The 12,713-nt window shown below is 42.5% G+C and overlaps 2 protein-coding genes across 4 annotated transcripts in view; one reads left to right on the top strand and one right to left on the bottom strand.

Annotated features, from left to right (window-relative positions):
* LOC106592748 (formin-like protein 3) overlaps positions 1-4,988 on the top strand; it is a 127,189-nt gene extending 122,201 nt beyond the window's left edge. For 2 of the 3 annotated variants that reach the window (XM_045696309.2, XM_045696306.2), the window contains one exon: positions 2,736-4,988. Coding sequence is in view for 1 of the 3 variants with exons in the window: in XM_045696308.2 (XP_045552264.1) it covers positions 355-392 (38 nt within the window). In the remaining 2 variants the exon portion in view is untranslated. Of the gene's footprint in view, positions 1-354; positions 403-2,735 lie in introns of all 3 variants that reach the window. The other variant, XM_045696308.2, reaches the window with a different exon arrangement.
* A 6,050-nt stretch (positions 4,989-11,038) lies between these two features.
* The window catches only part of LOC106572662 (low-density lipoprotein receptor-related protein 1), a 237,152-nt gene continuing 235,477 nt past the window's right edge, over positions 11,039-12,713 (bottom strand). Inside the window, 1 exon segment of the mRNA XM_082962191.1 lies at positions 11,039-11,976. Within this exon segment, the coding sequence (XP_082818317.1) occupies positions 11,827-11,976 (150 nt within the window). The 3' untranslated portion in view covers positions 11,039-11,826.

The following is a 12,713-nucleotide window of genomic DNA, read 5'->3' as shown; positions in this document are numbered from 1 at the left end:
ATCAAAAGCTAATGTTAAAATGTGAATACGTAATGTTTACTACCACGAAATATAATCATATGGTCAATATGACCAGTATGAAGTTGCATCTAGCATAACAGCATGGGCATGGAAAGCTACATTACCGGTATGTAAATACTGTATGTTCATTTTTTATCAGGTTTTATACTTTTTGGATTTATTTTTCATAAATCTTAAAAGTACAGTATAGTAATTAAGAGGTTTGGCTACAACAGCTAACAATGCCTTGTTGTTCCTTGAAACTAACGAACGTGGATGGTTTGGTTTCCCCTCTAACCTGTTAAGAACCTTTCCTTAACCTCTACTCTGTATTCATTCTACCCCTCTGAACAGCTGAACAGAAGATTAATGACAGTATATGCCACTTCTAAATGCTGCAGGGTAAGAAAGGCAGCCTGAAGCCTGTTTGCTTGGCCCTGGCCATGTGTGCTGCGGCCTGCGGACATGCTGTGTGCTGCTAGCTACACAGTCTACGGTGCTGCTACAGTGATGTCAGCTGCTTCAGCCAGCCCAGCGCTTCAGATGCAAACAGGAACATGCTTTACTGTACAGCAAAGCATTCAGATATGCTTTCCAACAGTCAGGACTGCTTTACTGCACAACAATCGGATATGCTTTTACATCAGCCACAGCAGAGCAGTCAGATATGCTTTTACAACAGCCAGGTCTACTTTTCTGCACCACAGCCCAAAAGTGTAGCTTAATATTTATATAGCTGGATACATCCCCCAGAATACACCGTAAGTTCTCGTCAGGTCATTTTCTTTTCCATCAACGTTACCTCTCAGGAAAACAGATGCAGGGGTTGTAGGGGGATTGAAGGTTAAAAGGGCTATCAGCAGTTGCTACACACATTTTTGGACTTAATTATATGTTATATAATTATATGTACCCATTGATTATTGAAGAATATACACAATATATACAAACGTATGCGGACAGCCCTTCGAATTAATGGATTTGGTTATTTCAGCCACACCCGTGCTGACAGGTGCATAAAATCGAGCACACATCCATGCACGCTCCATAGACAAACATTGTCTCAGTGACTTTCGACCTGGCACCGTCATAGGATGCCTCCTTTCCACAAACCAGTCCGCCACATAATCTGCCCTGCTAGAGCAGACCCGGTCAACTGTAAGTGCTGTTATTGTGAAGTGGAAACGTATAGGAGCAACAACGGCTCAGCTTCGAAGTGGTAGGCCACACAAGCTCACAGAATGGGACCGCCGAGTGCTCACAGTCGGCCTGCACAGAGCCCTGACCTCAACCCCGTCGAACACCTTTGGGATGAATTGAAAGGCCGACTGTGAGCCAGGCCTAATCGCCCAACATCAGTACCCGACCTCACTAATGCACGTGGCCCTGTAGCAATGTTCCCTGTAGCGATCTAGTGGAAAGCCTTCCCAGAAGAGTGGAGGCTGTTATAGCGGCAAATGGGGGACCAACTCCATATTAATGTCCAAGATTTTGAAATGAGATGTTCTACAAGCAGGTGTCAACATACTTTTGGTCATGTAGTGTAACTTATAAATGCCTCATGAGCTTAGTTCAACTGTCTTACCCCATCACAAACTTGTTTTACTCAAATGTTTGAAAACAAGTAAATGTAAACAAAAATGATATAACTTCAAAACATGGTCACCTGTCCTTTAGATATCATGGATGGTCAGTCCTTGCATTAGTAGCACTGTTTATGAACAGAAAGTGATTACATTTCTCCAGCCCCATCCCTCAACCTATTACCAAAACAGGTGCAGTGAAAACACTTTATCATTATTTCTACTGCTGATTGCCACTTTAAAGAAGTTTCCGATTGAGGCAAAATATGGACCGTTGGATGCAGACTCCGCGCACGTGAGAACATTGCCTTTTTTAATTTAAATTGCGCTATAGTACGGATCTTCCACGCTACAGATTTAATCTACATCCATGAAAGTCTTTCCCGCTACTCAGGTCCCTCCTTCATCACCACCTCACCTCTCGTCTTCCATGTTGCATGCTGTGTCCAGCGTTCTGTCCATCCACCACTCACCAGTCTGTCACCTGTTGATGGCATGTCTCAATGTTGTGTTTGTCCCTGGTAACTGTGACTTGCGGTGTGCTGAAAAGCTCGTTGGTCAACCAGCTCTGTTGAGGCCCCTGCACATATCCACACACACAGACATGTTCAGACAAAATTGACATTTATTCAGACAAATGGACAGAAACATTGGCAACACTACTTGAACACTCTATTTTAAGGGCTACTGTCATAATCATGATGGTATAGACATTTAAGGAGTCCTTTTAGAGACGACAAGTTAGATGAGTTGTATGAATATTAGCTTCTCTATAGCACGGTACCTCACAGAGCTTGTTGTCTACAACTGTGATACATTGTTGACATAGTGGTTAGTTTAAATAACTAAACCTCCATAGCCTTGGATTGAAAAATCTATATTTCTCTGTTAGTTTTAAGTTGACAGTGAAAGGCATCATTCTCTCTTTAGTTAACATATACCCACATTCAATTGGCTACCCATTTGACAACATATAAGTAAAAATGTAACAATTCTGAACATATTTGCTGAAATATTCTGTTAGGATAAGCACTGCAAATATAGGTTCCTTAATCAACAACCTCAAACCTGAGCATGACACCACTGGACCAGAGTTTGACTTCCCAGTTAACCTGTGTGACCCCTCTCTCTCCCTCCTTCACCCACTCACAGATCTCCGCAGCCAGCCTTTTCTGCGGCACGACACGCTGATCCGGAGCGGCTGGAAGAGACCCTAAACAAACCACTCGTTCTTCCTCCCTTATCACCCCTTCCCTTTATAACCCCCCCTCCCTGTGTCCCGGTGGTCTCACCCACCCGAGGCTGCACAGAGACTAAAAGGTGGACAGGACCGAACCAATGGCCCTTGTTTTACAGGGGTATTTATTTATTTATGGAGATCCTTTATGGACACTGTCTCTCAACAAGCAGGTATAACTGTAGTATCACCAACATAGCCTACCCTCCTCTCCCACTGCAAACACACACCGCACACAAACACATGCACACACACAGATAATATTAAGAACAGGACTGGGCAGAAATAGTCCAAAGAAGAAGAGTATAGTGGTGAGTTGAGCCCTTAAAGGGGCGGCTCATCTCACACAAGCAGGAAGGAAGGACACTTCAACTGCATAAGGTGGACATGGAACCACAAGTGCCTGCTAATGTGGATCTTATTTCCATGAACCTGGATTTCCTCAGATTGTGCAATCCAAGCAAGATTGAGACTGGGAGACAGTCAGTTAAATCACTTGGATAAATGACAGCATATGTTGACTCTGCTGCTGGGATTTCCACTTCAAAGAGAACTGGGTTGTGTTCATAAGGCACCAAACGGAAGAAAACGGAATGAAACAGGGAGTGACTACCTGGACCAATAAGAATCGTCATTTTGGTTTCCGTTGCAAAACATTTTCGGTTGTGTGCCCTACCTAATGAATAGGACCCAGGGTTTTGCCTACACATGATGTCTCTGTCCACAGATTAAAAAAGGACCGAAGATTATTGTTATATCGGTGGAGTCTTTTCTGGACAAGCTAGCCAAACCAAACTTCCTCTACTCTTGTGTCCTATTTCTTATTGTGCAAAAAAAAAGTGCCTTTTTGACAGTATTATTTTTATGTGACTCAGCCATAATGTGTATCTTTAAATTCTTTTTTTGTTAGATTGTATTTTGTATTGCCTTTGTATGATAACATTTAAATACTGTAAAAAAAAAATCTGAATCTCAGCTTTAATCACTAACATATCTGAAGGTTGCTTCTCAGTGCTGTAATATAAATGACCTTAGGCCAAGTGTCTTCCGAAACGTTAAGTGTGGGTTAAAACATTCAATGTTTTTTCTGTCTATTACTTCTTCATCTTTATGACCTACTACAGTACAATTACCACTTCAGTCGTACCATTTAATTACGACTTAATTACCAGTTAAGTCTTAAACATTCCCAAGTTTAAACTGAATTATTTCAAACCACTGACAAAGAACCAGAAGGAACTTTACCTTGCTCAGAAGTTGAAAGCAACAGTAAAGTTGGACTGAATGTTATGTAACTGACAAGACTTTCTTGCTTAGCAAGTGATGAACGTATGAGGATGTTTCTAAACTGACTGTTTAGCTTACTTGCATTTGTTGGTGGGTAAAGAATGCATTCCTATGAGTCTAACCATGTTCTCAATGCTTGTTCTCTTTGCTTCCAGTTTTAGAACCGCAATGATGACCAATTTTGTTTTAGAACCGCAATGATGACCAATTTGGTTTTAGAACCGTAATGATGACCAATTTGGTTTTAGAACCGTAATGATGACCAATTTGGTTTTAGAACCGTAATGATGACCTTAATAGCCATCGAGTAAGCAGAATGATTGTGCACGCTGAGACTATCTGTGTTTCAATATGGCATTTCCTCAAAAGGCACCGCCAATATTTACACTACTTACATTACCTTGTTGTACGAGAAACGGCTCTTATAGCAGATATTTCTATACACATTTACAAATCAATGAATAGAAGAAGCCTTGTACTTTTTTTGTCAGAAGGATAAAATGAAATAGTGTCTGACATTTGATGTATGTTATCTTAAATATGACTGCACTTCCCCCTTAATAAACAAAATGATGTATGTTATCTTAAATATGACTGCATTTCCCCCTTAATAAACAAAATGATGTATGTTATCTTAAATATGACTGCACTTCCCCCTTAATAAACAAAATGATGTATGTTATCTTAAATATGACTGCACTTCCCCCTTAATAAACAAAATGATGTATGTTATCTTAAATATGACTGCACTTCCCCCTTAATAAACAAAATGATGTATGTTATCTTAAATATGACTGCACTTCCCCCTTAATAAACAAAATGATGTATGTTATCTTAAATATGACTGCACTTCCCCCTTAATAAACAAAATGACAATGTGACCCAAATTTAAACATATCTTCTTTCTCTCTCCCTTTCGGGCTCTACTTCTTACTCTCTTTAGGTCTCTCTTTCTTTCGGTCTCACTCTCTCGGCATCTCTCGCTCCGTCTCTCTCTTTCAGTCTCGCTCTCGGTTCTCTAGCTGTCTTTCTCTTTTGGTCTCGGTCTCTCCCCTTTCTCTCTTGGTCTCTCTCCTTTCTCTCTCGGTCTCTCTCCTTTCTCTCTTGGTCTCTCCCCTTTCTCTCTTGGTCTCTCCCCTCTCTCGGTCTCTCTCCCCCGGTCTCTCCCCTTTCTCTCTCGGTCTCTCCCCTTTCTCTCTCGGTCTCTCCCATTTCTCTCTCGGTCTCTCCCCTTTCTCTCTCGGTCTCTCTCCTTTCTCTCTTGGTCTCTCCCCTTTCTCTCTCGGTCTCTCTCCTTTCTCTCTCGGTCTCTCTCCTTTCTCTCTCGGTCTCTCTCCTTTCTCTCTCGGTCTCTCCCCTTTCTCTCTCGGTCTCTCTCCTTTCTCTCTCGGTCTCTCTCCTTTCTCTCTCGGTCTCTCTCCCCTTTCTCTCTTGGTCTCTCTCCTTTCTCTCTTGGTCTCTCTCCTTTCTCTCTCGGTCTCTCCCCTTCTCTCTCTCCCTTTCTCTCTCGGTCTCTCTCCTTTCTCTCTTGGTCTCTCCCCTTTCTCTCTCGGTCTCTCTCCTTTCTCTCTCGGTCTCTCTCCTTTCTCTCTCGGTCTCTCTCCTTTCTCTCTCGGTCTCTCTCCTTTCTCTCTTGGTCTCTCTCCTTTCTCTCTCGGTCTCTCTCCTTTCTCTCTCGGTCTCTCTCCTTTCTCTCTTGGTCTCTCCCCTTTCTCTCTTGGTCTCTCTCCTTTCTCTCTTGGTCTCTCCCCTTTCTCTCTTGGTCTCTCTCCTTTCTCTCTCGGTCTCTCTCCTTTCTCTCTTGGTCTCTCTCCTTTCTCTCTTGGTCTCTCTCCTTTCTCTCTTGGTCTCTCCCCTTTCTCTCTTGGTCTCTCCCCTTTCTCTCTTGGTCTCTCTCCTTTCTCTCTCGGTCTCTCTCTCCTTTCTCTCTTGGTCTCTCCCCTTTCTCTCTTGGTCTCTCCCCTTTCTCTCTTGGTCTCTCCCCTTTCTCTCTTGGTCTCTCCCCTTTCTCTCTCGGTCTCTCTCCTTTCTCTCTCGGTCTCTCCCCTTTCTCTCTTGGTCTCTCCCCTTTCTCTCTTGGTCTCTCCCCTTTCTCTCTTGGTCTCTCTCCTTTCTCTCTTGGTCTCTCCCCTTTCTCTCTTGGTCTCTCTCCTTTCTCTCTTGGTCTCTCTCCTTTCTCTCTTGGTCTCTCCCCTTTCTCTCTCGGTCTCTCCCCTTTCTCTCTCGGTCTCTCCCCTTTATCTCTCGGTCTCTCCCATTTCTCTCTTGGTCTCTCTCCTTTCTCTCTCCCCTTTCTCTCTCGGTCTCTCCCCTTTCTCGCTCGGTCTCCTTTCTCTCTCGGTCTCTCACTCACTCTCTCTCTCACTCATTCTCTCTCTCCAAATGAATGTCAGAGCCACCATGTGTTTCTACTATAAAAATCCATTTAATTTCTTCTATCAAAAAGAAATGAAATCATAACCAAAAATCCATGTGTAGGGTTTTGTTTTGCTGAAATATTTGTCAAAAAATTTAAACAGATTGTACCTAATTTACATTGTTCAAATAAAAATGTAACAGAGCAGAAATGTAATTAAAATCCAATTAATGATGAATACTGTTAATAACAAATGATGGTTAAGCCAGAGTGGTTTGCTATTGGGTTTGTATGTGTGTGTGTATTGTGAGTTCCATGCAGTGTAAACTGTAATATAGTATGGCAGATATGGTTAATCACCTCCGATTGGTTAGAAGCAGCATGGTCAGCAGCACATGATTGGCTGAGACTGAGATTGGACCATAGACAGACAGTTCTATCAGAGCAACAGACCGACAAGACTTACAGACAGGGCTGACTGGCTGACAGGGATGGCTAGACAGACAAGCCGACAGACAGCCGAGACTACAGACAGACAGGTAAGGGATAATCAACGAGGGGCTATGCGTTCCTTGGAAAATAGTGCACGACGTGGAAGGTGTGTTCCACGACATGTTAGCGGAGTGAAACTAACCTTCCACGGAGTTGCATTACTTTCCAGAGAACGCTGAGTTGATTATCCCTTTTATACCATGGCTATAAATGAACATAATTGCCTCTAGAAATGTGTTCATTTGCCAGTAGAAATGTGATAACATCCACTTAAGAAGTTAGCAAGTTTACTAGCTAGCTAGATACAGTAGTTGCCTTGGTAATCAAACAGACTTGCTGGCTTCGCTAACCAAACCATCATCCTAGCTTGCTATTATGAATTCAACAATGCCAATAATGTTTTTAATTTGAATTTTGCTTTCAAAAGCAGCAAAAAAAAATAAAAATAGAACATAAGAATGAACTTCATAGCCTTTGAATTATACCGTGCGTTATAGGGAAATAATGCACGCTCTAGAATGCCCTTCAAGCCAATCAAAACGAGTATTCAACAATGCCATAGCATAACTAGCGTTAGCAGCAAGGCAGAGGGGATATCAAGAGGGGATGCTAATCAGGAGGCTAACAATCCTAACCTCCTGAGGAATGCACTTACAATGAGCAGAAACTGAAATTACATAGGCATGATGTAATTATTACAAACATTAAAAACACACAACATTGTTGTTTTAAAATTCTCCCCATGAAACAACTCTCTCTCTGGCCTCTCCTGAAAGTATGTTTACAATCACAGACAAAGACAAAAGCATCGTCAGCTTGTTGTTTTATCGTAAATGGTTTGTTTCAGCCATGTCAGGCGTTCACAGAGTCTTGCTTGTTGCTAAAACTGCCAATCACCAGGCTGACAGTTTACAGTTGAAATTGTACTAAACAGTCACTGAGATGGTCTTGGACCATCTGGGCTACCCCAAAACATGTCCTCTCATACCCCAATGGCCTCAGTTACTTCCCAAGGTCACGGATATCCGTCCCCTGAATCTTCATCCTGGAATGTCTGCTTAAATACAATCATCTTCCTCCAACACATTACACACTCCATTACTTTCATTCATTAAGCACATTTAGCCGGTCATTTATACAAGACTAAAAAAGAAAACGAGCTAAAACATAATACAGACAGACTGTTATTTCATGTTTGTATTCCTGGGTATATTTTGAAGAGACTTTGTTAATAGGTTTATATATATACAGTACCAGTCAAAAGTTTGGATACACCTACTCATTCAAGGCTTTTTCTTCATTTTAACTATTTTCTACATTGTAGAATAACAGTGAAGACATCAACACTATGAAATAACACATATGGAATCATGTAGTAACCAAAAAAGTGTTAAACAAATCAAAATATATTTTATATTTGAGATTCTTCAAAGTAGCCACCCTTTGCCTTGATGACAGCTTTGCACACTCTTGGCATTCTCTCAACCAGCTTCATGAGGAATGCTTTTCCAACAGCCTTGAAGGAGTTACCACATATGCTGAGCAATTGTTGGCTGCTTTTCCTTCACTCTGTGGTCCAACTCATCCCAAATTATTTCAATTGAGTTGAGGTCGGGTGATTGTGGAGGCCAGGTCATCTGATGCAGTACTCCATCATTCTCCTTCTTCTTAAAATAGCCCTTACACAGCCTGGAGCTGTGTTGGGTCATTGTCCTGTTGAAAAACAAATGATAGTCCCACTAAGGGCAAACCAGATGGGATGCCGTATCGTAGCAGAATGCCGTGGTAGTTATACTGGTTAAGTGTGCCTTGAATTCTAAATAAATCACAGACAGCAAAGTGACCCCACACCTCCTCCTCCATGCTTCACGGTGGGAACCACACATGCGGAGATCATCCGTTCACCTACTCTGCGTCTCACAAAGACATGGTGGTTAGAACCAAAATTCTAAAATTTGGAGTCATCAAACAAAAGACAGATTTACACCAGTCTAATGTCCATTGCTTGTGTTTCTTGGCCCAAGCAAGTCTCTTCATATTGGTGTCCTTTAGTAGTGGTTTCTTTGCAGCAATTTGACCATGAAGGCCTGATTCACGCAGTCTCCTCTGAACAGTTGATGTTGAGATGTGTCTGTTACTCAAACCCTGTGAAGCATTTATTTGGGCTGCAATCTGAGGTGCAGTTAACTCTAATGAACTTATCCTCTGCAGCAGAGGTACCTCTGGGGCTTCCTTTCCTGTGGCAGTCCTTATGAGAGCCAGTTTCATCGTAGTGCTTGATGGCTTTTGCGACAGCACTTGAAGAAACCTTCAAAGTTCTTGAAATTTTGCAGATTGACTGACCTTCATGTCTTAAAGTAACGATGGACTGTCATTTCTCTTTGCTTATTTGAGCTGTTCTTGCCAGAATATGGACTTAGCCCTATTTGGTAAAAGACCATCTTCTGTACACCACCCCTACCTTGTCACAACACAACTAATTTGCTCAAACGCATTAAGAAGGAAATAAATTCCACAAATTAACTTTTAACAAGGCACACCTGTCAATTGAAATGCATTCCAGGTGAGTACCTCATGAAGCTGGTTGAGAGAATGCCAAGAGTGTGCAAAGCTGTCATCAAGGCAAAGGGTGGCTACTTTGAAGAATCTCAAATATAAAATATATTTTGATTTGTTTAACACTTTTTTGGTTACTACATGATTCCATATGTGTTATTTCATAGTTTTGATGTCTTCGCAATAATTCTACAATGTAGAAAATAGAAAAATAAAGAAAAACCCTTGAATGAGTAGGTGTGCCAAACTTTTGACTGGTACTGTATAGGTGTATAAATATACACTATACAAAAGTATGTGGACACCCTTTGAAATTAGTCGATTCGGCTATTTCAGCCACACCCGTTGCTGACAGGTGTATAAAATCGAGAGCAAAGCCATGCAATCTCTATAAACAAACATTTGCAGTAAAATGGCCTTATTGAAGAGCTCAGTGACTTTCAAAGTGGCACCATCATAGGATGCCACCTTTGCAACAAGTCAGTTCGTCACATTTCTGCCCTGCTGGTGGTGCCCCGGTCAACTGTGAGTGCTGTTATTGTGAAGTGGAAATGTCTTGGAGCAAAAACGTCTGTGGTAGGCTCACAGAAGCTCACAGAATGGGACCGCCAAGTGCTGAAGCGCATAGCATGTAAAAATTGTCTGTCCACAGTTGCAACACTCACTACCGAGTTCCAAACTGCCTCTGGAAGAAACGTCAGCACAAGAGCTGTTTGTCGGGAGCTTCATGAAATGAGTTTCCATGACCGAGCAGCCTCAGACAAGCCTAAGATCACCATGCGCAATGCTAAGCGTCAGCTGGACTGGTGTAAAGCTCACCGCCATTGGACTCTGGAGCAGTGGAAACACGTTCTCTGGATTGATGAATCACTCTTTACCATCTGGCAGTCCGACGGACAAATCTGGGTTTGGCAGATGCCAGGAGAACGCTACCTGCCTGAATGCATAGTGCCAACTGTACATTTAGGTGGAGGAGGAATAATGGTCTGGGGCTATTTTTCATGGTTTAGGCTAGGCCCCTTAGTTCCAGTGAAGGGAAATCTTAACGCTACAGCATACAATGACATTCTAGACGATTCTGTGCTTCCAACTTTGTGGCAACAGTTTGGGGAAGACCCTTTCCTGTTTCAGCATGGCAATGCCCGCATGAACAAAGCGAAGTCCATACAGAAATCGTTTGTCGAGATCGGTGTGGAAGAACTTGACTGGCCTGCACAGAGCCCTGACCTCAACCCCATCGAACAACTTTGGGATGAATTGGAATGCCGACTGCGAGCCAGCCCTAATCGCCCAACGTCCCGAATGCTCTTTTGGCTGAATGGAAGCAAGTCCCAGCAGCAATGTTCCAACATCTAGTGGAAAGCCTTCCCAGAAGAGTGGAGACTGTTATAGGGAGGACCGATTCCATATTAATGCCCATGATTTTCGAATGAGATGTTCGACGAGCAGGGGTCCACATACTTTTGGTCATGTAGTACACACACACACACACACACACACACACACACACACACACACACACCACACACACACACACACACACACACACACACACACACACACACACACACACACACACACACACACACACACACACACACACACACACACACACACACTTAGTCTTCGGTGCAAGGAGAAAAAAGACAATCACTTGGAACATAGTTTTCAACAGAACAGACATTAGTATTTGTGATGCTGACTTACTCTGCCATGTGGTTCCTGTTCCAGTTCCTGAACACAGTTACAGAACACTTTTAGTTCCAACAGCCGTGTTCTCATTCTACACCATTCTATTGATATACTGTACACCTCAAGCAGTAGAGATAGATGGCACAGAAAGTAACACATAAACCAAACCAGCGTCAATTGCATTCAGAACTGACTACTGACTATTAAACTTTACATCCTCTTTTCTCCACGTCTTTCACAAACACAACTTTTCCCTACATAATTCATACAAAATGAACTAACTACTGTTTGTTTTTCTCTACACCTTAACATAGAGGTAGTGGCTATATGGATCAAGGGATGAAGGGGGAGTGACAGTAGCAAGGGGGGGAGGAAGGTGAGCAAAATAAAACGAGTTGAATTAAAAAATCTATGAAATGGTTCTTCCTTTTTCTGAATAGGCAAATTTTCCTTTTTCTCAAAAGAACAAAAAAGAATACTGCAATCACATACAAAAGTAGTCCTTCATTGTATACATTTTATACAGTGTTCTCTCTCTTTCTTCCTTTTGATGCTTTTCTTGATTGGTAAAAGGCATGTGGGCGTGGTCCAGACGTGGCTCAGGCGTGCCTGACTCCTGACCTCTATGCCAGCGGGTCACTCATGTCCTCGTCCTCCCCGTCGTCCACCTGTGACAGTAACTCTTTCTTCTCGTCAGTACTAGCCAAGGAGTTGCGGCTGTTGTGGGCTCCCATGTACAGGGTGGCGTACACTGGGTTGGTGAAGTTGGTGGGCTGCAGGGATGAAAATAATGAAATAATGGTTGGACAAAGAGCACACGAGGGTCCTAAATTAGGTTTCATTGCAGAGTATTATGGAGTGCAGAAAAAAAGATTTAAAGGTAGACTCAGCGAAAGTCTACCAACGAGCAGCACCGCAGATATTGAGATGAGCGAGATGCAAGACTTCGCTCTCACACAGTCACACACAGTATCTGCGCATGTGAACAGGTTCACACGACGCTGTTCACAGCATGGTTTCCATGGGACCAAAACAGAGGAGAAGTTGAGCCTCACGCTTCAACACTCAGTTGTTGTGGAAATTGACCCACTGTGCTGTTTACTTTCTGCATCTACGGCATATCGCTGAGTCTACCTTTAATGTGTCAATGACAAATTAATTACTATGAGCTATCAAGTGCTGCAGTGTTAAGTATAAAAACAAGTAACCTGAATGTTAAAACAAGTATAAAAACAAGTAACATGAGTGTTAAAACAAGTATAAAAACAAGTAACCTTAGTGTTAAAAGTGTCAAATGTGAATATACACCAGTTTATTAGATACCCCCCCGTTCACAAAAATGGTTCGCTCTTACAGACAGTGGCTTGCTATATAAAGCAGGCAGACAGGCATCGAGGCATTCAGTTACTGCTCGATTGAACGTGACAATGGGCAAAACGAGTGACCTAACCGACTTTGAGCGTGGTACTGCATGATAGTCGATGTCAGGGGCACCGGTTCCAGTATCTCA

This window comes from Salmo salar, chromosome 15 (genome assembly GCF_965601325.2).
Source record: "Salmo salar chromosome 15, fSalSal1, whole genome shotgun sequence".
Taxonomy (NCBI): Eukaryota; Metazoa; Chordata; class Actinopteri; order Salmoniformes; family Salmonidae; genus Salmo; species Salmo salar.
Note: the sequence above shows the minus strand (reverse complement) of the source record. Positions and strands in the feature narration are given on the sequence as shown.